General features: G+C 52.6%; 3 protein-coding genes and 2 long non-coding RNA genes across 17 annotated transcripts; 3 read left to right on the top strand and 2 right to left on the bottom strand.

Moving 5' to 3' along the window:
* Positions 1 to 260: 260 nt before the first annotated feature.
* PHKG2 (phosphorylase kinase catalytic subunit gamma 2) lies at positions 261 to 9,463 on the top strand. Of its 2 annotated transcripts, none has more exons than XM_042922383.1 (10): positions 261 to 358; positions 760 to 872; positions 5,472 to 5,647; positions 5,923 to 5,977; positions 7,028 to 7,093; positions 7,185 to 7,348; positions 8,258 to 8,348; positions 8,443 to 8,596; positions 8,669 to 8,794; positions 8,896 to 9,463. In XM_042922383.1, exons 2-10 carry the CDS (start codon positions 778 to 780, stop codon positions 9,187 to 9,189), a joined length of 1,221 nt encoding a protein of 406 aa, XP_042778317.1. In that variant the 5' UTR covers positions 261 to 358; positions 760 to 777; the 3' UTR covers positions 9,190 to 9,463. The 2 variants fall into 2 exon arrangements, with proteins under 2 accessions (XP_042778317.1, XP_042778318.1); XM_042922384.1 differs by having other exon boundaries at positions 349 to 430.
* Positions 9,464 to 9,527: 64 nt separating this feature from the next.
* CCDC189 (coiled-coil domain containing 189) lies at positions 9,528 to 13,223 on the bottom strand. 11 transcript variants are annotated; one of them, XM_042922389.1, is made up of 10 exons: positions 12,893 to 13,223; positions 12,538 to 12,569; positions 11,963 to 12,028; positions 11,648 to 11,817; positions 11,015 to 11,085; positions 10,865 to 10,914; positions 10,697 to 10,784; positions 10,545 to 10,614; positions 10,373 to 10,459; positions 9,528 to 9,765 (listed from the first exon to the last, which is right to left on the bottom strand). In XM_042922389.1, the coding sequence occupies exons 1-10, from the start codon at positions 13,094 to 13,096 to the stop codon at positions 9,587 to 9,589; spliced, it is 1,017 nt and encodes a 338-aa protein (XP_042778323.1). In that variant the 5' UTR covers positions 13,097 to 13,223; the 3' UTR covers positions 9,528 to 9,586. The 11 variants fall into 11 exon arrangements, 10 of the variants coding, with proteins under 10 accessions (XP_042778323.1, XP_042778324.1, XP_042778320.1 ...); XM_042922390.1 differs by lacking the exon at positions 10,865 to 10,914 and having other exon boundaries at positions 10,697 to 10,813; XM_042922386.1 differs by having other exon boundaries at positions 10,545 to 10,784; positions 11,652 to 11,817.
* Positions 10,452 to 12,211, top strand: LOC122210015. Its single transcript, XR_006197872.1, has 2 exons — positions 10,452 to 10,587; positions 11,656 to 12,211. It is a non-coding gene; the product is annotated as an uncharacterized LOC122210015 (long non-coding RNA).
* Positions 13,224 to 13,309: 86 nt separating the features above from the next.
* Positions 13,310 to 25,492, top strand: RNF40 (ring finger protein 40). 2 transcript variants are annotated; one of them, XM_042922381.1, is made up of 21 exons: positions 13,310 to 13,673; positions 13,782 to 13,985; positions 14,398 to 14,565; positions 14,701 to 14,842; positions 15,545 to 15,751; positions 16,301 to 16,422; positions 16,521 to 16,667; positions 16,761 to 16,835; positions 17,539 to 17,658; positions 17,755 to 17,934; positions 18,108 to 18,243; positions 19,081 to 19,202; positions 19,287 to 19,714; positions 19,801 to 19,918; positions 20,043 to 20,192; positions 20,370 to 20,582; positions 20,661 to 20,786; positions 22,004 to 22,144; positions 22,255 to 22,356; positions 24,252 to 24,432; positions 24,635 to 25,492. In XM_042922381.1, exons 1-20 carry the CDS (start codon positions 13,566 to 13,568, stop codon positions 24,426 to 24,428), a joined length of 3,186 nt encoding a protein of 1,061 aa, XP_042778315.1. In that variant the 5' UTR covers positions 13,310 to 13,565; the 3' UTR covers positions 24,429 to 24,432; positions 24,635 to 25,492. The 2 variants fall into 2 exon arrangements, with proteins under 2 accessions (XP_042778315.1, XP_042778314.1); XM_042922380.1 differs by having other exon boundaries at positions 24,252 to 25,492.
* On the bottom strand, positions 20,186 to 23,196 carry LOC122210016. Its single transcript, XR_006197873.1, has 3 exons — positions 22,599 to 23,196; positions 21,536 to 21,638; positions 20,186 to 20,363 (listed from the first exon to the last, which is right to left on the bottom strand). It is a non-coding gene; the product is annotated as an uncharacterized LOC122210016 (long non-coding RNA).

Here is a 25,492-nt window from a genome sequence, read left to right as displayed (position 1 = left end):
CCTGAGATGCAGCTAGTCCCGCGACCCAGATACTCAGAAGCCACGCTTCCGGGTAAACCTAACTTCCGGGTACCGTTGGAAGCCTCCAAGCCCTCTAGACAACGAGCTCCGCCCCCTGCTGTCCCCAGCAGATCCTGTGCACTAATTGGCTGCATCTGAAGCCCCGCCCTAGCGCCCTAGCCTTCGGTAACTCCGAGCTCCAACGCCCGCGCCAGCCTAGGGACTCCCCGCTTCCTATTGGACTACGAACTTCCAATCGGAAGGGACTTTGAAGCTCAGTCTTCAGGCGGCGCTGACCACTCGCCGACAGGATGGGGGCGGGGCCTGAGGTCGTTGCCGGCGCCGCCCTGGGAGTAAGGTAAGGAACTGGAGGCGAACCCGGGACAGAGAGGCTTCGCGTCGACCCTGGCTTCTCTCTCCTCACCCGCCGGTGAGACTGCGCGAGACCCCACGACCCCTCCCAGTGCCCGCCCAAGTGCGCCTGCGCAGCAACAGCCACCTGCCCGTGTGCCCCTTCCTTTCTTCCTTAGCACCTTTTCCCTTCCCCTCCCCCGTCCCCCTCCCTGCCCTGCCACCCTTCCCGCCCCCTAGGCCCTTTCGCAGGGTCTCCCCAGTCCTGATCCTTCCCCCACCCCGTCCCTATCCCCCAGGATCCTGGCGCCCCAGCCGCAAGGGCTGCGCCTCCGCGAGCCGCGATGTGTGTCCTCCCAGAGCCTGTGGGCCTCACTGCCCTCCCTGCCCTCCGTTTCCTCCACACAGGCCCCCACCACCTTCAGAATGACGCTGGACGTGGGGCCGGAGGATGAGCTGCCCGACTGGGCAGCGGCCAAGGAGTTTTACCAGAAGTACGACCCTAAGGACATCATTGGCAGGTGAGGCTTCATTCAGCCAGAGAGACAGAGTTCCAGAGAGATGAGGTCCTAGCCAGAATACACGATTCCATCTGAGGGCTGGATAGTTCTAAATGGGAAGGAACAGTGGTTAGTGGAGCAACATTTGGTGACTAAACTCTTTCTGAGCCAACCTCCATTTTTTCCAAATTCACACATTTATGTGTTCAGCAAGCATAGTTGAAGTAACTTACTGTCGGCCAGACATGAAGCTAAGCACAGGGAGGGTAGAAGAGTTGTTTGTCCTCCAAATGAAGTGACTGAAAGAGACACAAAAAACGTTCAAGTAGTATCAGGCTGTGTAAATAGTGTGATGGGGCTGATAAAACCACAGCTTCCCCCCAAAGGGGGATATTTGGGTCTTGAAGGATGAATAGGAGTTCAGCATGCAGAGAATAGAAGGAAGGCCTCACTTGTAGAGACAGTGCAGATACACTTACTCATCAAAGATTTCCTAAGCATGTATAGTGTGCTGGGTGCACTGTGTGAGGCACTAGGAATACAAGACCCACAGGTTTTCTGTTTGCCTGGAGTATATGCTGGTGGTAGAGATGGAGGATAAACACAAAAACAAGATAAAGGTCATCATATGCTGGGATGATGGAATGAGAGTAATTAATGGGACTGAGACTTGAAGGATGAGAATGAACAGCTTGTGAGCTGAGATAGGATATATTTGGGGCAGAGGGAACAGCACATGCAAAGGCTCAGGCTAGAAAGCGCCTGTTCAAGCAATAGATAGAAGATCATGGTGGCTAGAATGTAGTAAGAGTGGCACAAGGTGGAGGAAATTAAGTTGGAGAGGTAAATAGACATTAGATTATGTAGGGATTTATGCCATGATAAGACATTTAGATTTTATTCTAGTGAAATTGGTGGTTTCAAACAGGGCAGTAACATGATCTGATTTACATATTTTTGATTTGGGGGTAGGAACTTAAACTTTCCATGCCTCAGCTATAAAAATAGACCCTACCTTGTAGGTTGCTGTGAGGATGGAAAGAATATGATACACTTTAAAAATAAGTTTTTTTCTTTACATTTATTTTTGAGAGACAGAGTGAGTGGGGGAGGGGCAGAGAGAGCGGGAGACACAGAATCCGAAGCAGGCGCCAGGCTCTGAGCAAGCTGTTAGCACAGAGCCCGACGCGGGGCTCAAACCCACTAACCGTGAGATCATGACCTGAGCCATCGTCGGATGCTCAACCGACTGGGCCACCCAGGTGCCCTGATACGCTTTTTTTTAATGTTTTATTTATTTTTGAGAGAGAGTGTGCGAACAGGGGAGGGGAAGAAAGAGAGGGGGACAAAGGATCTGTGCTGACAGCAGCAAGCCTGATACAGGACTCGAACTCACGAACTGTGAGATGATGACCTGAGCCAAAGTCGGACACTCAACCGACTGAGCCACTCACATGCCCCTTAGTATGATACTCTTAGAACACTTCCTGGCATATGGTAAGTGCTCAACACAAATGTGTTATTACATTTAAAAAAGGTTATTCTGGCTCTTGTGTAGAGAATGGATGGGAAAAGGACAAGAGTAGATGTGTAGAGATCAGTTAGGAAGCTACTGATGGATTCAGGCTAGAGATGGTGATGTTTAGAATAGAGGAGCGGTGGTAGAGATGGGGAGAAGTGGATAGATTTAGGTGATGATTTGAAGAGAGACTTGATAGTTTCCTGAAAGACTGGTTATGGACCATGAGGGAAACGAAAAGAAACAAGAGTAACGTCTCAGGTTTGGATTTGAGCGCCTGAGTACTGTTTACTGAAATGAAGAAGTGTGAGAAAGATCAGATTTCTGGCAGGGGCAAGCAAGTCAGGAATTCCATTTTGGAAATATTAAGTTTTGAGATATCTACCTGGAGCTGTCAAGTGGGTACATGTGTCTGGAATTGGAGAGAGAGCTGGGCTAGAGCAATAAATCAGAGGCGTTAGCATATAGATAGTAGTTGGTGAGAAAATAGAAACGAAAGGGGGCCTAGGCTTAGGCCCTGAGGCCTGTCACCATTAAGGGGTTACAGAAGGAGGAGTCAGTAAGGGAGACTAAGATATAAGATAGCACCTGTGAGTTAGAAATAAAAGCACAAAAAGAACGTGCCTCTGGAAGGTTGGCATGGTCTGCTGTGACCCATGCCGCCCAGGCCAGGAAAGCAGACAGGGGTGTGGCTATTAGATTTGTTCAGACTCTTTTAAAATATATCACATGGAGATGTCACAAAGGCCTTTGGGATCAGGAATTCTGGAGAGGACTCAAGGTTTGAGACACTGCAGCAGGAGCCAATTGCACAGTTGGTATTTAAGTCCCCTGGGACTGGTTGGAGGTCATCAGGGGGGAGAAAGTGTCTGGAAGAGAAGTGAGCTGAAATCCAAGTCCTAAGCTGACATAGGGTTTCAGGACTAGATAAGGGAGGATTCACCGAGGCTGGGAAGAACCCTTAGGGAAGGACAGTGTTTCCACTGCCACAGAGTACAGAAAGACCCATTTTGGAGAAAGCAGGTCAGAGGGTAGGGCCCCTGTCATCTCATTCTGGCATTACAGTAGTAGCATCCTCCCTGGTCTCCACTGTCTTTTCCCTGCATAGTAAATTACCTGCATACTTTTACTGAATGACTTTTCCCAGAGTACCAGTCTATTCATGTATAAAGGCATGAAGCTTTGGGGCGCCTGGGTGGCGCAGTCGGTTAAGCGTCCGACTTCAGCCAGGTCACGATCTCGCGGCCCGTGAGTTCGAGCCCCGCGTCGGGCTCTGGGCTGATGGCTCGGAGCCTGGAGCCTGTTTCCGATTCTGTGTCTCCCTCTCTCTCTGCCCCTCCCCCGTTCATGCTCTGTCTCTCTCTGTCCCAAAAATAAATAAAAAACGTTGAAAAAAAAAAAAATTTAAAGGCATGAAGCTTTAAAAGAGCTTGATGCATTCTAGAAATTGATAAGTTGTAAGTCACTGAAATAAATATTGAATAGCAGAGTAGTAGCCAAAGATGAGGCTGAACAGAAACTGAGACCATTTCTGAGTGATGGGTGAAGGAACTGGGATTTGACTTCTATCTTGCAGGTAATAGGGATGCAGTATGGAGAGAAAACAATTTTAAGTGCACTCCACAGTTAACTATAAGGTTGGAATTCTTAGGTCTCATTTCAAAAGAGCACAGTTGTTCTAGGGGGTCCCACTAAGGAATGAGGGAACTGTTAGGGAATTTAAGCTGGAAAACTTTTCAGCAATGAATGACATGATTCTTATGACAGGACTGTCATAAGAAGCTCATTCTGGAAGCAGTGTGGTGGATGGGTTGCAGTGGCTGAGACTGGCAGCAGGGAGATCAGTGGGGAGGCTGTTAACAGCTATGGGGGTGGAGAAGTAGGAAACAGAATTGAAAAAAAACACAGAATGGAGTGGACTGGTTGCATGTGGTGGATTGTGAAGGAGAGGAAGAAGCCAAGAACTGTACCAAGATTTCTAGCTTGGGAGTCTGGTTGAATGGCATTGCCATTTAGTGGAGATCAGGGAAGTGAAACTGTGAAGTGGCCAAGAGTAAGGCAGTAGGTGTGGGGAGCACTGCGGCAGCTGGACGGGTCTTGTCCCACTTAAGATGGGAATTCGTTTTGAAAAGAACAAGAACACGCTGACCAAACAGCGCACTTGGCCAGAGGGTCAATAGTTTATATCTCTCGATGGAACTAGAGATGTGGTTGACAGGCATTCTAAGCAAAGGGAGTTACATAAGGGCAAGGAAGCCTTGAGAGCACGGCAGTAAAGTTATGTGGAGGGCAGCCAGGGAACCAACGTAGGAAATGTGGTGTGAGGGCCGATCTTGGAGAGATTTGCACTTAGCCTGAGGTACTTGTAGGGTCATATGGAATTGGTGACAGATTCCCAGCAATGAAATACCTGTCTGGGACTTTCTCTTCACCATGCCAAATGGGCTTTTCTGCTTCTATCTCCTTAATGTTTTTCAACATCTCTTCAAGATGTTTTTGGCCACGTTTCAGAGCCGGCAAAGTGGAAGCCCAGAGACCTTAGGTCATTAGGTTACATGGAGGTTAATTAGTGGCAAATTTGGGGCCTACACCAAGGTCTCCTAATTCACAACTTTGGTCTTCCAGTCAATGGTCCAATATTTATTTGGAGCCCCTTGCACTTGACGTATTTTAGGAGAACTTTGGGATTTGGGTGGGGTAATCAGGGAAGTGTGAGTAAAATTTGGAGTGAGGTTTAGGTCATTTCTTCCCACTTTCTCCTTGTGGGGTTCCAGGGCAAGCAAGAGGCAGGCTCTGGAGCTCAGTGTGGAAAAGACTTGCCTAGACTTATTCACGGAGGGAGTGGCAGAAACTGGGTTCAAACCCAGGACCTCCACCTGCCTTCTCTGTGAGATTTGTGTTGCACCTTGCTGGGTATCCAGGTTGCTTGCTGAGGCTACTGTGAAGCTACTGTAGATCAGAACAAGCTCCCCGGGAGGCAGCCTTGTCGCCCAGATGGATCTTCGGAATCTGGTGCAGTGGGTAAGAGGATGCCGAGGCACCACTCTGCGTGAAAATGACAGAGCAGGAGGCCTGACTCTTGTGCTGTCTCACTCTGGCAGAGGAGTGAGCTCCGTGGTGCGCCGTTGTGTTCATCGAGCTACTGGCCATGAGTTTGCGGTGAAGATCATGGAGGTGACAGCTGAGCGACTGAGCCCCGAACAGCTAGAGGAGGTGCGAGAAGCCACGCGGCGAGAGACGCACATCCTTCGCCAGGTCGCCGGCCACCCCCACATCAGTGAGGCTGCCTTCCCTGCTCCTGTTAGCTGACAGCCACCTCCTGCTGGCCCTGCCCATAGCCCCGTTCCCCCCACACTGCCTCCATGCCTCTGCTCCCTTCGTCATGGCTCTGCTCCACCTCAAAGTGTGGCCAGCCTTTGGGTCCCTACTGCCTCCTTTTGGTTCTCCTTCCTTCCCAGTAACAGCCCACTGCCACCTTGGGGTGGAAAGCCCCTATAACATGCATCCGCTCCTTTCCATCTCCGTATTTCTACCTTTCTGCCTCTTTCCCAGTCACTCTCATCGATTCCTACGAGTCTTCTAGCTTCATGTTCCTGGTGTTTGATCTGTGAGTATCTCCCTGCCCTGATCTGAGAAGCCTCCTCCTCCCCTGCACGCGTGGCCCCAGCCTGACAGCGCAGTGGGCTAAGACTACCTTGCTCACACCTTCCTGTACTCCTGGCTTTGGCCCCTCTCCCTGGGTGCCCTGATTGGGCAGGTTCTTCCAGAATGTTAGTGACCAGCCAATTTAAAAGGGTCTTCATGACCCAAGGGGCCACTGTCCCAGTCCCCCATGGTCGAAAGGTTAGCAGGGAAGAAAAGGCTGTTTTAAGAGCTGACCACTTATCAGCAGGTTCTTGCTCATCTGTCTCTCGCTGTTTTAACACCCTACCACCTTACATGGTGTTTGTCTCTGCCCATCAATTCGTTTTCTGGGTAGTCTGAATCTGAGTGTGAGATGTTAGAAAATATAATGTAAAGCAGCGCAAAGGTACCTCAAAAGAGAATGGTTTAAATAGCAAATATTTAAGAGAGACCCTTGGAAAAAATTCACAAAGTCTTCATACAGAAATGACCCTCTGCAAAAGTTGGCCGGGGGAGGTAGGAAGTGTCTGTTACCTCATCACACAATGTTGCAAAACACTGATATGCCCCCAGTCAACTCCGGATTTCAAGGACTGATGCAGAGTTGCAGTTAATAACCTCAATTTTTAAAGACAATATAAAATAAGGAAAATTCAAAATAAAGTCCTATTCAACTTTTTACTACTGTTAACTGTAAAATTTTGGTCATGGTCTAGATTCACTTTAAAAGGTCTTCTTCGAGTTTACTCTCACATAATAAGGACCTCCTATAAAATAATTGTTGCAAGAAGGTACTTATTCTTGCTAAAATAACCCTCTCATGGCACAGTGCATATATTTCAACTACCAATCCCCTGGGCCAAGCTGCCCCGGGCATCCAGTTCACTCTTGGAGCACTCTGTCTCAAGACCCTTTGTTTGTCTAAGAGGAATCTCTTTACTGGCCTCTTCCGTGGTATTTTCTGTGAGCCACTGGCTTATTTTCTCAGCCTCTTGTAAGGTACACCTACCTCCCAATCCCTCCTATCCCTTAGGATGCGGAAGGGAGAGCTGTTTGACTATCTCACAGAGAAGGTGGCCCTCTCAGAAAAGGAAACCAGGTAATGGCTGAGCCTGCGGCCGGTGGGGTGAGCAGGGGGCGGGGTGGGGCCGGGCAGGGAGAAGCAGAGGAGGAGACTGCACCTCCCTCAGGTCCATCATGAGGTCTCTGCTGGAAGCAGTGAGCTTTCTCCATGCCAACAACATTGTGCACCGAGACCTGAAGCCTGAGAATATTCTCCTAGATGACAATATGCAGATCCGACTTTCAGATTTTGGGTTCTCCTGCCACTTGGAACCTGGCGAGAAGCTTCGAGGTGAGGGGTCCTGGTGCCCTAAAAGGCTTGGGAGGGAAGGAGACCCAGACCTGAGGCTGGTTAGCTGGGTCTGATAATTGAGTACCCAGGTAACCAAGCAAAGAGGAGAAGACAGTGAGCATTTGCCAAGTATCCTCTAGGTGCAAAGCATTGTATGTATCTCACAGTGGGCTTCCTGATCTGGGGTGGGCGTGGGTGGAGAGTCATTTTCAAATGAGGTAGGCCTAAGATTTCCTGGAAGTATGCCATGGAACACAGTTTGGCAGTTGCTGGGATGAAAGAATTGGTACCTGAAGTGATAGAAGCAGCTAAAAATAATAGGATCAATAATAGGATCAAGTCATGGCGGGCTGTGCTTTAGGAGTCTAGACTTGAGCCCGAGACCACAACGGGGAGCCAAGGAAGGCTTTTAAACAAGGGACTTACTCAGTATGAGCCTTAAGAAATCCTATATTCCCATTCGTTCTCCTTGGTTTGAGTGGTGATTCTGCCACACAGAATAGAGTTTATAGGAGGAGGAGTCCATTTGGGCAGAAAGGAACGTAGAAAAGATTGAAGTTTTGCTTTCCATTTATGTTATACATGTAAAAACGTGGCACAAAGTTGTGTAAGGAGTGGGTAGGTTGGGTTGCAGGTGGCAAATGATATGCTTGGGGAAGACTTTGAAGTCCATCCAAAAATGAGGTTTTCCCCAGGAAGGCCACCAGGAACCTCGGTGGGTATTTGGGTTGTGCAGCAAGGTTAGGGTCTAGTACTGCCCTCAGTGGAGGGCAGGCAGGAGCAGAATGGGAACGCTTATGGTCCTGGCAGCGTTGAGGCTCCAGCAGAGGTCTGGAGTTAGGGGCCCTTGAACAGGCCCTTGAGTTAGGGGTCTGGTGGCATCCATCAATCTCAGCTCTCTCTCCCCAGAGTTGTGTGGGACCCCAGGGTACCTAGCACCGGAGATCCTTAAATGCTCCATGGATGAAACCCACCCCGGCTATGGCAAGGAGGTCGACCTGTGAGTTTATGGTCTCCCCCCACTTCCTTTCTCCTTTGTGTCTTGTCCTTCAACACATTTGCCTAGCCCTGTCTGACTCTGGTCTCTTTCCCAGCTGGGCCTGTGGGGTGATTTTGTTTACACTCCTGGCTGGCTCGCCACCATTCTGGCACCGACGCCAGATCCTGATGTTACGCATGATCATGGAGGGCCAGTACCAGTTTAGTTCACCTGAGTGGGATGACCGTTCGGACACCGTCAAAGACCTGGTGAGCTGGGGCCATGAGAGGGTGAGGAAGGAGGCCCAAGAGCTGCCTCTCATGCTCTGGGGTTTCCCCTAGATCTCAAAGCTGCTACAGGTAGATCCTGAAGAGCGCCTGACAGCTGAGCAAGCCCTACAGCATCCCTTCTTTGAGCGCTGTGAAGGCAGCCAACCCTGGAACCTCACCCCCCGCCAGCGGTTCCGGGTAAGCCTGAGAGTGTCAGCGTCTGGGCCTGTTCCTCTGTCCCATGATCTTTCTCCTATGGTGGATGCCCCACTGGAGCTCACATTGCCTCTTCTTCCCAGGTGGCAGTGTGGACAGTGCTGGCTGCTGGACGAGTGGCCCTAAGCACCCAGCGTGTCCGGCCGCTGACCAAGAGTGCACTGTTGAGGGACCCTTACGCGCTGCGGCCAGTGCGGCGCCTCATCGACAACTGTGCCTTCCGGCTCTATGGGCACTGGGTGAAGAAGGGTGAGCAACAAAACCGAGCAGCCCTCTTCCAGCACCAGCCCCCTGGGCCTTTTCCCGTCATGGGCCCTGAAGAAGAGGGGGACTCCGCAGCGATCACCGAGGACGACACCGTGCTGGCACTGGGCTAGCACCTCAGCCCAGGGGAACCCCAGAAAGCAGGACTCTCCCGGAGGAGGATTTTTATCATTCCAGCCCTTACGGGCTCTGGCCTCAGGCCCCCCTGCCTGGCCATGCCGCCACTGATATATGACCATAAAGACCAGCCCTGTACACCTGTCCCCACCAGCCAGGGCTTTGGGATCAGAGCTAAGGTGGAAGGGCGCTGCTGCTCGCAACACCATGCCTAGCCTTGTCAATGCTGCCTGTGCTGCACCTGCAATAAAATCTGCTGCACGCCCGAGAGAGCCAGTGCCCTATGTCTGCTGTCTGGCTTCAGCGGGGAAGCCCAGAAGATGCTCAGGAGGGGTGGGGGGGCGGGGATGGGGCTGCTCTGCCCCAGGCCTTTATTGGGGAAAATGCTGGGGGTCACTTGGTCTTGTTCTTGCCTTTGCCAGGAGGTAGCTGGAAGGGCCGCTCTAGGATGGTCAACTTGCTGTTGAGCCTTTCCTCGCTGGCTTTGAGCCGCTCCTCTATCAGCTGTTGGAGCTGCCCCAGCTCCTTGCTCATCTGGGTCTTGATGTAGGCTCGCAGGATGGAGACCTGGCCTGCAGAGGCAAGGAAGAAGGGGCAGGTCAGCAGAGATGCCATGGGGCTGAGGGATTGCCCCTAGCTGGGCAAACACAACCTCCAAGGTGCGCCTGGGGCTACACAGGTAGCAATCAGGAAAGGCTTCAGTTCAGGAAAGGTCAACTAGCCCTTCTGTGGAGAGAGGAGGGTGGACTGGTCATGCTGGACTCTCTGGATTGCTGATGAGCAGATAAGTGGCCTTACACAGGTGATTTAATCTTTGCATATCTCTGCTTCCTCCTGTGTACAATGTAGATAGTGCTAGCACCTAGTGCCTAGGACTGAGGGAGGGTTAAATGTAAGATGCTTAACACAGGGCCTGCCTGGCACCCTGTTACTGCTAAATGTGTGCTGGTTGTTACTGTTTGGTTTTATAATTATCCTTTTCTGGAGCTCCTCTTCCGCCCCCCCACCCCCACCCCCGCACTTTTATTACCTGGTTTGTCATCTTGAATTTCTGCATAAGGAATCATTTGGAGAAAGGACACTGTGCCTAAAACAGACCTGAAGTCCTGATGTGGTCTAACCCCTTCATTTTATACTTGCTCCAAGTCACAGGGGAACCTAACCCTTCCAGCTCCTCACTTGGCTCTTGCTCTGGCTGGACCACTGTTTCCAGCTCCTCCTCCTGTGGGGTGACTGCCTGCTCTCCCACCTCCTCGCCTTCTTTCTCTGCAGGCCAGAAGCAGGAAGAGGCTTCAGCTTCAGCTCCAGCCCCAGCCCCAGCCCCAGCCCCAGCCCCAGCCCTCTTCCTCACCTGTCTCATCCTCTGGCCAGAGCTCAGGCGGCTGTAGCCCTATGTAAGTCAAAGATAGGTCCAGCCTCACCTGGGAAGAGGGAGGAGGAGGGAGGCTGAGAGGAGGGCATCTGCACTGAGTGAAAGGGGGAGATGAGAGGTGGCCTCTGTACCTGGGGTGTGAAGACATATTTGTAGAGCTTGAAGTGGCGGAAGTAGGTGTTGACCACATAATCTGCCAGGGCAAGCAGCTGTTCCTCCCTAAAGAGGTTGATACTGAAGGGAGGCCGCTGTGGGGATGATTGGGAGTTAGGGGACTGACCACCCCCAGGAACCCTGACCTTTTCTCCAAGTGCCTGGCAGTCCAGGAGCAGGGAGAGCCCCTTGCAGCCTTCAGAGAAAGATGAGGGTGACGAGTGTGAGAGAGGGCAGGAGACTGGGCTAGACTTTATCTGGGGGGAGACTGAAGATTCCATTCCAGAGGAACTGACCCTGAGTCCATGGCAAAAAAGAACACTGGTGAAGTAGCGGTAACATTCCTCCACGTTGCCCAAGGGGGTTGCTGAGGGGGAAAGCAAGATGTGACAGTGAGTCCCCTCCCTGATAATCATTCATTCATTTCACTCACTCACCAGCTACTTATTGCACTTTAGAAGTGAGCAAATCTAGGTTTAAGTCCTGGCTTATTCCAGTAATTCACTCAACAAATACCGAGTACCCCGTGCACTGTTCTAGGGCACTGAACAAAACAAACAAGGTCCCGTCTGTAAGTGACATACAATAAAACGAGAAATATGTAATTTCACCTCTTGTTAAACATTGTGCAGAAAAACACAGTTCTAAGAATAAAGTGGGGGGGGGGGTGGAGGAGGAGCTGTTTTATTGAGCACTGTGTGTATATTTACATCTATTACACACAATATTTCTCAGAACAGTCTCATGAAGTTGGTGCTGTATATGAAGAAATGGACGGTTTCAAAGCTGAAACAACTTGTGTGTGGTCATATTGCGTGTAATGACAGAACAAAGATTCCAAGGGAACTACTGCTTCCCTTGGTCACTTTTGCCATCCCAGTCTCCTCTGTCCCCTGGGCTCAAACCCTTAGGTAGCCTGACCCTCTCACCCACACAGGTCTTGTGAAGATCTTGGAGCAGAGCACAAGCTGTTGATGTCTGTTCCAGTGAGAAGCCCTGCTGGCGGCAGAAGATGAGTGCATGGGAGAAAAGGTCCAGGATGATGGCATCCCGCAGGCTCTGCTCAGGAGAGCCTAGCCCCAACAGCTCAGCTAGCACCCTTAGGAGAGAGGAAGGAATGAGCGAGCCTCCCCACACCGATGCACCACATGCTCTGGAGTTGGGCATTCTTCCCGCCCTCCCAGCCCAGCCCTCTCAATCTCCCCAGGAGACAGCTTCTCTGCCCTTCCCTCATCCCCCCATACTCCCTCATCTCCTCAGTGTTGGTGGTCTTCTCCAGCCTGTGCATGGAATGGATGTCCAGGTATTTCCTGTTGTAAGAAAAGAGGTGAAAAGGTGTTGGTGGCCATTGTGCATTAGTCTCCTGGCAGGGCTATGATGGCTAGAGCATTGAACTGGGAATCAGGAGACCTGAGTTTGAGGATTAGCCCTTCCACTACTCTCTCTGGATCCAACTTTCTCCACCTTCAAATAAGGAATATGGCTTAAATGAACTCCTTTGGTCCTCTTCGTTTATAAAGCCAAGGATTAGGAAATTTAAGCTCTTGTCTCTGCCACTCCTCATGTGGCTTCAGTGTCCCCATTTATACAGTGCTCCACAGCAGTTGATATTCCATTTACATCCTTAGTCTTTGGCTCCCTTCTTCCCATCCTCCCTCGTTGGACTGGGGAGGCAGGAAAGCTGGAGACCTAGTCATCTTGGGTAATTGCAGTTTCCTCATCTGTAAAATGGGTAATGCTCTAGCTGTTTGACAGAACTTTTGGGGAAGAATAATGTAAATGTAAAGTGTAACTTTTCCCCAAGGCTCTTCACACTCACCACATGCAGATCCGGGGCCGGGGCAGCGGCGGCTGCGGAGAGAAAGCGGATTGGGCAGGCAGAGCTTGTCCCTGGCCCCAGTCCCTGACCTGTTGCGGATCTCCAGCTGGCCTAAGAACCCGCTAACTTGCCTTCTCATCTTAAAGATTATGTACGAGCAACGCCGGCAGGCCAGGCTTTGATAGGCCCTAAGTACCATTCATGAGCATTTTACAGTCGGAGTTACACACCCCCGCCTCTTCACCAAGGCACCCAGGAAACGTCTTGAACTTTAATAAACATAACGGCGGGTGGCGCCCTGCCGGGGAGCCCTTTTACAAACATTCATGAGCGGACCACTCTGTCCCGCCCTCACCGGGAACAAGTTGGCTGCAGGATCTTCATCCGCTTCTACCGAGGCCGCGGTGCCGGACTCAGGCCGCACACCTGTTGCTATCCGCATGACGGACTCATCCACTGAAGTGAGTTCCCTCTCGGGTTCCCGCTGCAGTTCGGAGGGCTGTTCAAGCTCCGACTGCATCTTCAGTCCTAGGAATTGGCTGGACTTCTGACGGATCATCTCGTCGCTCCTCTTTGCCGTGGGTCACCACTGGCTCTGTCCCGCCCAGGTCCTGGGAACGCCGGTTCTCGGGCAGCGACTGCCAAGGCCTGGCCCTCTAGCGACGCCTCAGCCAATCGGCTCCGTAGAAAGACCGGGTGCAGCCAATCCGCAGGGGGCGTCTCCCTCCGTTTCAACGGCGACCGTTGCTAAGGGAGCTCGTGGAGGGAGGGAGGAAGTGTAGGGCGCTCGCCAATCAGTAAGAAGAGAATGCGCATGCGCAATAAGTTTCAAGCACCGCCCCCGCGCCCTCCCTTCAAAGTGGCTGACCTGAGGCAGGCGATGCCTTTAGGACTAGGGAATGTAAGTGCGGTATCAGTTGCCACGGGAACTGTTTACTGGCCAATCACCGAGAGAAAGAGGAGGTGTTCAGAAAGAAACCAAACGGGACCCTAGAGGTGGGACAAAGCGCGACCAATAGAAACAGGAAATGAAGTTTCGCCACATCCGGCATTGCCTGCGGCGCTTGCGCTCTGGGCTGAAGAGGCCGGTGACGTCCGGTGAAGTCCAAGATGGCGCTAGGCTGATCCTGCTGCAGGTGAGGGGCCCGGGGCTGGCGGGGGCGAGATCCAGCAGGTGTGTGCTGGGGTGCTTGGGGCTGCGGAGCGCTGGCAGCCTCCACATCTATGCTCTCTGTCTTCTGCAGGTGACAGAAGTGCCACCTACGCCTGCCCGACGTCCCTCGGGAGACCCTGCGCCGCTCCTCGTCTCCGCGGCCATGTCTGGACCCGGCAACAAACGCGCCGCCGGCGACGGGGGCTCAGGGCCCCCAGAGAAGAAGCTGAGCCGTGAAGAGAAGACCACAACCACGCTCATAGAGCCCATTCGTCTTGGGGGCATCTCTTCCACGGTTCGTGGCTCTTGCCTCAGTCCTCACAACTTGCCAGACTCCCATCTCTGTTCTCCGTCCAAATCGTCCAGAATTTTACTGCCAGTTGCCCAAGCTTGGCACGGTTCACTTTACAGAACACACTGTTGAAGGAAACGGAGGACACGATTTTTGCCTTCCTTTTACAGATAAGGGAAACATGTTCCCAGGGGGCATATGACTTGTCAAAGACTTGAGAGTTAGAAAGAGGTAGTAGCAGAACTCACAACCAAGATGCTTTCTCTGTGGGTGTCTGAGCCTCTTTAAATCCTGTTAGCGGTTAGTCTGGGGATTTTCTCTTCTCCATTCCAGTTGCTTTCCTTTCTTTCTCTCTGTGATTGGTTTCTTGGGCCCTGCTTGACCCTCTCCTTGGCCCCTTTGTTTTCCTTGGTAGGAGGAGATGGACCTGAAGGTTCTGCAGTTCAAGAACAAGAAACTAGCAGAGCGGTTGGAACAGCGACAGGCTTGTGAAGATGAACTCCGAGAACGAATTGAGAAGCTGGAGAAGCGGCAGGCCACAGATGATGCCACACTTCTCATTGTCAATCGCTACTGGGCCCAGGTGGACGCCCCTCTGCTTTCCAAGACCTGGCCTTGATCCTGCTGCCAATCCTCAGACTCCTCTGCTGGGAAAAGGGGTATCATGCTGGGAAGCACCTGAGGGATTTGTAACATTTTTGGTGCTTTCTCCCTTCAGCTGGATGAAACCGTGGAAGCCCTTCTCCGACACCATGAGAGCCAGGGGGAGCTGTCTTCAGGGACAGAGGCCCCTGGGACCCAGGAGGGACTGACACGTGATGAGACCCCTGTCACAGAGCCAGGGACATCGGAGCTGAGGGGTAGGACCGGAGCCCTAGGATCTGGGGAGCTTAGTTAAGCTAAGAAAGGTCCTGGAATGGAGGGGACTTTTATGTTAGTCTCTCAAATTTCCCGCCGGTCTTCTCACTCGTGCGCGCGCACACACACACACACACACACACACACACACACACACCTGATTTCATGTTTGGGTGGCAAAAGTGCAGTGGATAAGACCCCAGGCCCCGGGCTTTGGAATCTGAGTGACTTGGTTCATAGTGCGTGTCATGTTTGACACTCATTTAGTTGAAAACTATTAACATTGAGTACTGGTTCAATTAACTGGTTCAATTAACTGGCTCAATTAACATTGAGTACAGCCTCAGAAGAAACAAAGACAGGAAGAAACGTTGGCCCTGCCCTCAGGGAGGAAGTGATTTTAAGCCATGAGTAAAAAGTACAGGGGCCCTTGAGAGGGAATCAGTGTATGCACACATGTGTGAGGTTCTAATTTAGATGGAGAAGGCTTCCCTGAAGAGTGATTTGGGAGCTCTGTGGCCTTGAGTAAGTTATCTCTCTGAAATAAAGTTGTTATCACTTTGAGGATGGGGATACCAGTGTATTACAGGCATTGCGTATGTTGATTCAGTGAGCCGTAGAGTGAAGGGCTCAGGCTGGAACATCGTACGGAGTGGTGGTAATTGCTGCTGTTATCCTCACAAAGGTCTGTCCATCCCTCGCAGAGCCTCTGCCGGTGCAGCCGCGGCCCCCTCTCAGCGAGCCAGCCTTGGCTTTTGTGGTAGCACTGGGCGCTAGCAGCAGTGAGGAGGTGGAGCTCCAGCTGCAGGGCCGGATGGAGTTCTCCAAGGCAGCTGTGTCCCGGGTCGTAGAGGCCTCAGACCGCCTACAACGCCGGGTGGAGGAACTCTGTCAGCGAGTATATAGCCGAGGTTGGTTCTTCCTTCCCCATCGCACAGGTGTCTACCCCCATTTGCATCTTGATTGTATCCCCTCAATGCCCCAAGCCCAGAGGCAGCCATAATTCTCCAAGGAATAAATCAGCCACGTTCTCAGGGAAAGGGGTGGGTTGTAGATGGGGCCCTGGCTCTGATTCCTGGGGTTGAACTCTAGAGAGATGGGTGGGAGGAGTTGTCGATGCTTATGGGGCCCCTGCCTTCCAGCTGGAGACCTCTTTGGAACACTTTGCGCAGATTTTGGTGGCAGTTGTTGATCCGCAAGGCATAGTAGCAAGTGCCTGGGCTTTGCAGGTTGACAGGCTTCTCCCAGCCCTAGTCCTGTCATTCTAGCCTGGGCGTTCTTGGTAAATGGCTCTCTTCCCTGAGCTGGTTTCCTCCTTTGTACAGTGGGGATAAAGACTCCTGGCTTTGTCATGAGAGATTGGCAAGACAGCTGGTGGATCACATGGGCACTCACAGAATGAGTTAGTACTTTGCCCCATTGCCTTGGACTTCGCTCTTACCCGAGCCCTGCCTTCCCAGGGGACAGCGAGCCCCCCAGTGAGGTGGCTCGGGCGCGCACCCGGGAGCTGGGTCGTGAGAACCGGCGACTGCAGGACTTGGCCACCCAGCTACAGGAGAAGCACCACCGCATCTCATTGGAGGTGGGATTAAAACCGGGGCAGGATTTGGGTTAGATGGGCACCCAGGTTCTCAGGGAGCCAAGTCCCTTGCTCTAAGCATCTTCCCTATCATTGTCTAGTATTCTGAGCTCCAGGATAAAGTGACATCAGCAGAGACCAAGGTGCTAGAGATGGAGACGACGGTGGAGGACCTGCAGTGGGACATCGAGAAGCTGCGCAAGCGTGAGCAGAAGCTCAATAAGCATCTGGCGGAGGCCTTGGAGCAGGTGGGGCTAGGGTGCTGGGTCAGATGGAGTCAGGGCTAAATACTTGGAGTCCTTGCTTCTCTCCTCCACTCCCATCTATCTGTCTCTCTACAGCTCAACTCTGGCTACTATGTGTCTGGGAGCTCCTCGGGTTTCCAGGGGGGCCAGATCACACTCAGCATGCAGAAGGTGAGCAGCCGCCATTCTTGGCAGCCCCTCCCGTAACCTTTTATCTACCTTACCCATGAACGTTCCCTCAGAATTAAGGACAGACCACCCACATGGTCTCTGAGGCCCTTGCCTGTACTCATGCTGCTTTGTCTCATTCGTTTACATATTCAGTAAATACTGTTGAATGCTAAATGGTAGGGACTGCTCGGAAGCAGGCATATCAGAGGACAATATAGACAGAAATCAGAGGTTTTTTTGGAGTTTGGGTTCTGGTTGAGGGAGCAAATAAGTACGTAGTACATAAGGTGGCGATAAGTGCCTCAAAGAAAAAGCATAGAAAAGAGACCAATGGAAATATGTTGGAGCTGACTGGCGTTCTTAGCTGGGTAGCTGAAGAAGGGCCTCACTGAGCGGGCTCTGTGACTTCTTGGTCGTTGCGCTATTTTGTGGTGCTGTGAGGGTCACTGTTTCCTGTGAACTCTTTATTTCAGCTTTTTCTTCAGGTGTTTCAGGAAGGCTTCCCTGACTCCCTGTCAGCCTTGGTTGCCAGCACTGACCGTGCAGTATTTTCTCCCACTTACCTGGGAGCCCTTAGGAAAGTGCTTGGGTTTGGCCTGTCCTTAGGGCTTCAGAATCCATCATTGTCCCCGTGTGGTGGGGATGGGAGGGAAGCATGCATTCTGGCCTGGCCCTACCTGCCATAGTCCCTCCCGCTCCACAGTTTGAGATGCTGAATGCAGAGTTGGAAGAAAACCAGGAATTGGCCAACAGCCGGATGGCAGAGCTGGAGAAGCTACAGGCCGAGCTTCAGGGGGCTGTGCGGACCAATGAGCGCCTCAAGGTGGGCTGTATTTAGGCCTGGTAGGGCCTGAGCCTGCCAGGTAGTTGCTGGGCCCTGAATCCTCCTGCTGATCACTTTTGGGCACCTTGCTCCTAGGTAGCCCTGCGGAGCCTTCCTGAGGAGGTGGTGCGGGAAACGGGGGAGTACCGGATGTTGCAGGCCCAGTTCTCACTGCTCTATAATGAGTCTCTGCAAGTGAAGACCCAGCTTGATGAGGCCCGGGGGCTGCTGCTGGCTACCAAGAATTCCCACCTGAGACACATTGAGCACATGGAGGTATGGCCCTGGAACAGACTTAGGGTCAGGGCCTTTGGAGGCCTTGTGTGCTACCAGGGATCCCTTGGGAATAAATTCTTCCTAAGCCACTGAGGCCTGAGGTGGGGGGGAAGAAGAGAGGGGTTTGCCAGAGGCTAAAGGGTTGTGTGGGTCCTTAACACCTCAACCTACAGAGCGATGAGCTGGGGCTACAGAAGAAGCTGCGCACAGAGGTTATCCAGCTGGAGGACACGCTGGCCCAGGTACGCAAGGAGTACGAGATGCTGCGCATCGAGTTTGAACAGAACCTGGCGGCCAACGAGCAGGCGGGTATGTGGTGAAGACGGGGTGGAGGTGGGGCCTTATCTGGGATTGCCGGTCCCTGGTGGGGGGCTACTGCTTATCCAGATGCAAGGGGTTAAGCCCCTTCCTTTTGCAGAGCCTCCTGTCCCTGGCCAAAACAGGGATCATAGCACCTGGCTCAAGGGCACAGTGAGGGTCACAACCAGCTGAGGTGGCTGATGGAGCAGGCACAGCCAGAAGATGAGCTGTTGGCCCTGTCTGTGGTTATCTGGCCTTACAGTGTCTTTCTCTTGGAGGTATTCGTTCATTTGTGGATGTATTAAATCTGGCTCTCTTCCAGGCTTTGGGATTATATTAGTAAACAAAATTCAAAGCATCTTTGCTATTGTGGCCTAGTAGCGTAGTGGGGGAAGACAACAAAGTAAAAAATAGAAGGTGTATATTAGATAGTGGCAAATATATCAAGAGAAATAAAGCAGGGGAGAAAGATATGAAGTGTTAGAAGATTGTGGTTTTGGATGGGGAGGTCAGAGAAATGAAACTCAGAAGATGACATCTATTTAAAAATATGAAAGAAGCAGACTAATTTACTTCAATGAATGTTACAGTCGTGTGCTCCTTTGAAGGAAATTTGGAAATACCAAAAAAAGTCTACATTAACAGAAATAACATAAACAGGAGGTTCGAGAGTTTTCTTCTAAGCCTAGGTTATTACTTTGATAAGGTCACACTCCGTACAGGGCCTCAGTTTCCCTCTCCTTCACAATGGGAGTGATGGCTTTGGCTCCCCTTCTCCCACCACTGAGGAGTTGGGCTCTTAGCCCAGAGGCCAGTCTAACCCCTTACTTTCCAACCGTCCCCCAGGGCCCATCAACCGTGAGATGCGCCACCTGATCAGCAGCCTCCAAAACCACAACCACCAGCTAAAGGGGGATGCCCAGCGATACAAGCGGAAGCTGCGGGAAGTGCAGGCTGAGATTGGCAAGGTGAGGAAGGGGATGCCTCGGAAAAGCCTTGGCTAGACCCCAGTAAGCACTGTCTCACCTCAGCCCTGTTCTCTATCTTTGCAGCTCCGGGCCCAGGCCAGTGGCTCAACCCACTCCATTCCGAACCTGGGCCACCCAGAGGACTCTGGCCTCAGTGCCCCAACCCCAGGGAAAGAAGAGGGTGGGCCAGGCCCTGTCAGTGCCCCTGACAGCAGAAAGGAGGTGGCTTCAGTGCCTGGTGCCACCACTGCTGCCTCCTCAGCAAAGAAAGAGGAGCTGGCCCCCTCTGAGGAAGATTCCCAGGCCTTAACTCCTGGGTCCCAGGGCCCCTCCTCCCGGAGCCGAGAACCTGAGGCCAGGCCCAAGCGGGAGCTTCGGGAGCGGGAAGGGCCTGGCCTGGGACCCCCATCTGTAGCCTCAGCTCTCTCAAGAGCCGATCGGGAGAAGGCCAAGGTGGAGGAGGCCAAGAGGAAGGAGTCAGAACTCCTTAAAGGTCTCCGAGCAGAGCTCAAGTGAGACCCTGTTTTTGTCTCCTTTCCACCCCTACCAAAGTGGCCTCCGGCCCCAGTCACCAAGCCTTCCTCCTGTGCTTCTCCAGGAAGGCCCAGGAAAGCCAGAAGGAGATGAAGCTGCTGCTGGACATGTACAAGTCAGCACCCAAGGAACAGCGGGATAAGGTGCAGCTCATGGCAGCCGAACGCAAGGCCAAGGCTGAGGTGAGGGCAGGTAGGGCCTGTAGGGCATACACAGAGGCTGCCCTGGGGGGTTCTGACTAGAGCAGGGCCCTAGGTCAGCAGGAAGCAGTGAGGAGAGCTAGCTCTTTCTTTCTGGTGGCTGTAGGTCGATGAACTGCGAGGCCGCATTCGGGAATTGGAGGAGAGGGACCGAAGAGAGAGCAAGAAAATTGCTGATGAGGATGCCCTGCGGCGCATTCGGCAAGCCGAGGAACAGATCGAACACCTGCAGCGCAAGTTGGGTGCTACCAAGCAGGTATGACCCCCTTGTGGTCCCCTGCTTCTGAATATTGGGATACCCTTAACTCCTTGATGGGTACTCCTAGCAGATGCTCTGGGATCACTCTGTGGTCAGTCCTTTTTTCCTGTGGTTTCCCCACGATCATCGTGTCCATCTTCCGTTTTCCATCTTGTCCCTGTCCACCTGCTGCAGGAAGAAGAGGCTTTGCTGTCGGAGATGGATGTGACGGGTCAGGCTTTTGAGGACATGCAGGAACAAAATGGGAGGCTGCTACAGCAGTTACGGGAGAAGGATGATGCCAACTTTAAGTTGATGTCAGAACGGATCAAGGCCAACCAGATTCACAAGCTACTGCGGGAGGAGAAGGATGAGCTGGGCGAGCAAGTTCTTGGCCTCAAGTCCCAGGTATGGCAGCCCTGGGCTGTAGGGTGGAGCTGGAGAGGCACCAGCTCCCCAGCACTGAGTCTCCACCCCTGACCTCAGGTGGATGCCCAGCTGCTGACTGTGCAGAAGCTGGAGGAAAAAGAGCGGGCCTTGCAGGGCAGCCTCGGGGGTGTAGAGAAGGAGCTGACGCTGCGCAGCCAGGCTCTGGAGCTCAACAAAAGGAAGGTGAGGCCAGGCCCGAGGGCAGAAAGCAACCTGGGATGGTGGCTCACAGCTAAAGCCCTGCTCTACCTCCTCTCCCGGCCCAGCTCACGTCTCCAATACTTACTGTGTTCTAGTTCCTGTGCTGAGGCCTGTCTATGCTGGGTTGCATTTTGGTCTTACAACAATCGTAAGATGGTATTTGTTACCTGTTTTTCATAACTTAGGAAATATAAGCTCAGGCAGAGCAACTGACTTACTCAAGAAAGAGTGGACCTGAAATTGGGGCCTGGATCTCCTTGGCTCCAGAACACACTTTTTTTTTTTTTTTTTTTTTTTTTTAAGAGAGAGCACGTGAGCAGGGGAGAGGGGCAGAGGGAGAGAGACAATCTTAAGCGGGCTTCATGCTGAGCATGGAGCCTTATGTGGGGTTCGATCCCATGACCCTGGGATCGTGACCTGAGCCAAAATCAAGAGTCTGACACTCAACTGACTGAGCCACCCAGGCATCCCCAGAACTTGCGTCTTGAGCACTAAGTTGGCTAGATGTAAAGTAGGGATGCTGGTTCCTGTCACATAGTTGAATTGAAGTTCTGGAATGTCTAGGTCATGGGAAAGGCTTAAGATCAATGTTAGTTTTAGTTTGTTTCTCCTACTGTGCTTCCCCCCCCCCCCCCACATTTAATTCATTCATTAAAGCAGTATAATTCATCCCCTTGCCATGTACCCCCGGCACTGAGTGCTAGAGAGAACCTGGAATAAGAGGGTCCTACCGGGAATGGGAACTTCAGTCTTGAGGAGGTAGATAGCCAGATATCCCACAGGTAAAATATTTTACTGCAGATTCCAGTAAATCTTGTGAAGGAAACTAAGGTGCTGTGAAAGAAAAATAGGGGGAGCCGGTCTCCAGAACCGACATGTAAGCTGAGGGCTGAGGGAGCCACTGGAAAGAAACCTGTGTGTTGGGGGTGTTGAGGGGAGAAGAGAGAAGAGCCCTGTGGAGGTTCAGAGATACGAGAGAGAGTTATGCAGGTAGGAAGTGAGCGTGTCAGGAACTGCAGAGATAGAGGTGAAGGTGGAGAGGTCAGGAGGCAGAACTAGCTCCAGTGAAGATCCTGGACTTGATCCCAAGAGCAGGAATCACTGGAATGTCGGACATAGGCATCTGTAGACCATGGCTCCACATGCCTGACTCGCCAGGCTCAGGCGAGCCCACCCTTAACCTGTTCCACCTACCCCAGGCTGTGGAAGCAGCCCAGCTGGCCGAGGACCTAAAGGTGCAGCTGGAGCACGTACAGACGCGGCTGCGAGAGATCCAGCCTTGCCTGGCAGAGAGCCGGGCCGCTCGCGAGAAAGAGAGCTTCAACCTCAAGAGGGCTCAGGTGTGTGCATGGGGTAGGGACAGGGTTGTTCAGGGTCACTGATGTGGCCTAGGGGCGGGTGGTTCGAGATGAGGACCCTTGCACTTAGCCTAGCCCTTCTCCTGCCCCAGGAGGACATCTCCCGACTGCGGCGCAAGTTGGAGAAGCAGAGGAAGGTGGAGGTTTACGCAGATGCCGATGAAATTCTCCAGGAGGAGATCAAGGAGTACAAGGTGGGGCCGTGGGGCTGAGTTGTGCCCCAACAACCCAGGAATCTTAGATGGGGAGTTGGCGAGGGCTATAGTGGATAGCCTGGGGACCCCAGAAATCAGGTTGGATAGAAAAGGTGGGCAGGGCCCTAGTTGTGGAGAATCAAACAGCTGACGAATGTACATGTGCTCATGCCAGGCACAGTGCCTGGTCAGGTGTGGGAGGGCTAGGAACTAGCTCTAGTCTCTGATTTCTGGAAACTGACCGTCTGTTGAAGGAAGTAGCCAATATTCTGAGTGATGAGCGATATGATGGCTAACCCCACGGCAGCTCTGGGGGTTAGCAGGTTTCCTGGAAGGAATGTCCTCCAAGGGAAACCTGAAGAATGAGGGTTGACTGTGAGTAATGAGGACGAGAGGGTTCCAGCAAAGGGAAAGGTAGAGGTCCTTCACTGAGAGTGGTATGCTGGAGCACAGATCGCTGGACACTGCAGTTGGAAGACAGAACGTAGGTTTTGTGATGAGCAGGAAAGCTGAGGGTCTTGAACAGTGTCCGATCCTGAAGGGTGTGGTGAGTCAGGTTGAGACGCTTGGCTTATCCTGTAGGTAGTATGGAGACATCAAGGGGGTTTAAACCAGAGAGTTATATGGCTGGATTTGGGCTAGAGGGGGTAAAGACTAGAGGCAGAGAAATCTCTTAAGCAGTTGCAGTCATTGAGGCAAAAACTGGTAGGGAGCTAGCCTCGGGTGTTAGAGACAAGTAGAAGAGGTGAGGAGATATTTAGGAGGCAGAAGTGCTTGGACTCAGGGATGGATTGATTCATGGAGTGAGGGAGAGGGAGATCCTGAGAGCTCCTGGGTTCCTGATTTGAGAAACTAGTGGCATGTGGTAGGATTAGGAAGACCTCAAAGGAGTAGGTGTTGGTGGACAGTGTTGTATCTCAGGGATGTTGAAAATGTGCCTTTGGGAGGCTGGCTGGGAAGGCATTCGAAGCAGAAGGACTTTCTGGATGATGAGGTTGGAGGATTGTCTGCAGGCAGAGGCAATGGTGGAAGCCAAATAGAACTGTGGTCACCCAGGGAGGGTCTGTGATATGATACGGGATGGGTCATTCTTTTCCCTTAGGAATCTCAAAGCTTAAATGATAAAGGAAGAGAAGCCTGCAGTTTGGCCTTGAAGGGGCAGGGGCAGCTGGGGGAGGCCATGGGGAGGCAGAGGAGGGTTTCTCCAGAAAAGATGGACTTTGATGGGGATGGTTTGACAGCTAAGGGAAGAGGTGATGCTGGGGTGTGGGCTGGCCTGGGCTTTCAAGCGGGGCAGAGGGAGAATGTCGGGGAATGTTGAGTTGAGGGAGTTCCTGGAGTTGGACATGAGACCTGGTGGCCGGTAGATGTTTCAGGAGGTTTCACTCTTGGTAGAGAAGAGTGAGTCCAGGGACCCAGCAGGATCTCTGGGCAGCACCAGGGGTGGGCCCAGTTGAGGGTGGAGATGGGAGATTTCTAGTGGCACTGCTATGCCCAGCAGGTGCAGATGAAGAGAAGGTAGATCGTCAGCTTCAGCCAGGATTGGGCTTTTGCCAGAGAAGGCCAGAGTGGCAAGAGATAAAGCCCCAAGGCAGGGGAGTCCCGGCTGGGCCTTTGGGTTATTGGCTTTTGAGCAGGGCGGGGAGAACATGTTGCCCACTGGCTACCACTGCCTGGGTTAGAATCCAGATTCTGCTACTTTCTGGTTTTGAGACCTTGGCCTCTGAGCCTCAGTTTCCTCATCCGGAGAGTGCCCATCCCCATCTCTCAGGGTTATGGTGAGAGTTAGATGCAGTCTGCTGTGTGGTGGGCTTAGCCTGGACCACCTCCTGCTGTCAGCTTGGGGTCTGGGGGCCATCAGGACTGTCCCGAGCTGATGCCTTTGCCTGGCCCAGGCGCGGTTGACCTGCCCCTGCTGTAACACCCGCAAGAAGGATGCAGTCCTTACCAAGTGCTTCCACGTTTTCTGCTTCGAGTGCGTGCGGGGCCGCTATGAGGCCCGCCAGAGGAAGTGCCCCAAGTGCAACGCAGCCTTTGGTGCCCACGACTTCCACCGTGTCTACATCAGCTGAACCCGTAACTCAGGGGACTTTGGAACACCCATGGACCCTGGGGGCTGTGCCTCCAGTCCCTCCCTCCCTGCCCCACATTCAGTGGCCCTTACCCTCCATTCCGGACCCTGGGGGCCCAGCCCCTCTCCACCTAGTTGGTTTGGGGGTCCCAGTGCATGCTAGTGGGAGTGAGATCTGGCAAGCTCAGTTATACCTTTTCCACACAGGGCTACAGCCTAAGGGGCATCTGCCCTGCAGGAAGGGTCAGCTGTGAGAGGCCTGAGGGTCCAGAGCATTCAACTGAGCTTCCTGGAAGCTGACCTTAATCCTTCTCCAGCTGTCTCCCTGGGCCCATCCCTGTCCGAAGGGTGAAATCCCCCAGGCTGTGACCTCCCACTCAAGAGGAGGCTCACTACCTGCTTGCTTATACACCCACAAGTGAGGACCAAGGGTGGGCCAGTTTCCCCACCTCCTGAACTCTTGGGCCCACGGAGACTTTTCCACACTTGGGTGGGACTTCCCTCCTGTGGATTCACTGGGCTCTTTGGTCTGACCCTTATGCTAAGGGCTGAAGGAGGTACCCCCCCTGTAAGGGGGGGGGGGGCGGGAGCACTGTCCTCTTCTGGGAAACTCTGGCTGTTGCAGTCACCTTGCCCTCATCTCAGGGGTGCTGAACCAAGATCATCAGTCTTTATCCTAATCAGCCTCCCCCCACCAATCTGTTTCTCTCCCAAGTCCACTTACCCCACCTCATGCTTCCCAAACTCTGACCCTGCTTTCATCCTGGTGGCCTTAACTTCATGGAGGCATTATGTCCCAGGAGGGGAAGGGACAGACTAGCGGCTGGGCCAACTTCCGATCATTCCAGGTAGAGGAGCTTCATCTAACACCCTGTGACTGAGCCTGTCCCCATGATGCTACCTGTGCTGTCTGCCCAAGCAAACTCCCATGGTTGTGAAGGCAGCAGGCAGGGGCCTGGAAGATGGAGCTGCTGACAGGTGCAAGGGTCCATTCAGACCCACAAGCCCTGCTCTGGAGATGTCTTGTATAGGCTGTTAATGTTATGAATAAACATCCAACCCTCA

The sequence above is a fragment of the Panthera leo genome, chromosome E3 (assembly GCF_018350215.1).
Source record: "Panthera leo isolate Ple1 chromosome E3, P.leo_Ple1_pat1.1, whole genome shotgun sequence".
NCBI lineage: Eukaryota > Metazoa > Chordata > Mammalia > Carnivora > Felidae > Panthera > Panthera leo.
The sequence above is the reverse complement of the archived record's forward strand: the minus strand, read 5'-3'. Positions and strand labels throughout refer to the sequence as shown.

What these genes read in the sequence shown, in the direction of transcription:
- RNF40 (XM_042922381.1), top strand. Translation starts at nt 13,566, where the DNA reads ATGAAGTTTCGCCACATCCGGCATTGCCTGCGGCGCTTGCGCTCTGGG. An exon ending in TGCAGGCTGAGATTGGCAAG is followed by an intron (nt 19,203 to 19,286) that starts GTGAGGAAGGGG and finishes CTATCTTTGCAG; the next exon opens with CTCCGGGCCCAGGCCAGTGG. An exon ending in TGGAGCTCAACAAAAGGAAG is followed by an intron (nt 20,787 to 22,003) that starts GTGAGGCCAGGC and finishes CACCTACCCCAG; the next exon opens with GCTGTGGAAGCAGCCCAGCT.
- PHKG2 (XM_042922383.1), top strand. Translation starts at nt 778, where the DNA reads ATGACGCTGGACGTGGGGCCGGAGGATGAGCTGCCCGACTGGGCAGCG. An exon ending in ACCTGGCGAGAAGCTTCGAG is followed by an intron (nt 7,349 to 8,257) that starts GTGAGGGGTCCT and finishes CTCTCTCCCCAG; the next exon opens with AGTTGTGTGGGACCCCAGGG. An exon ending in CGGACACCGTCAAAGACCTG is followed by an intron (nt 8,597 to 8,668) that starts GTGAGCTGGGGC and finishes GGTTTCCCCTAG; the next exon opens with ATCTCAAAGCTGCTACAGGT.
- CCDC189 (XM_042922385.1), bottom strand. Translation starts at nt 13,096, where the DNA reads ATGATCCGTCAGAAGTCCAGCCAATTCCTAGGACTGAAGATGCAGTCG. An exon ending in CGGCCCCGGATCTGCATGTG is followed by an intron (nt 12,029 to 12,537) that starts GTGAGTGTGAAG and finishes TTCTTACAACAG; the next exon opens with GAAATACCTGGACATCCATT. An exon ending in TCTTCACAAGACCTGTGTGG is followed by an intron (nt 11,086 to 11,647) that starts GTGAGAGGGTCA and finishes TTTCCCCCTCAG; the next exon opens with CAACCCCCTTGGGCAACGTG.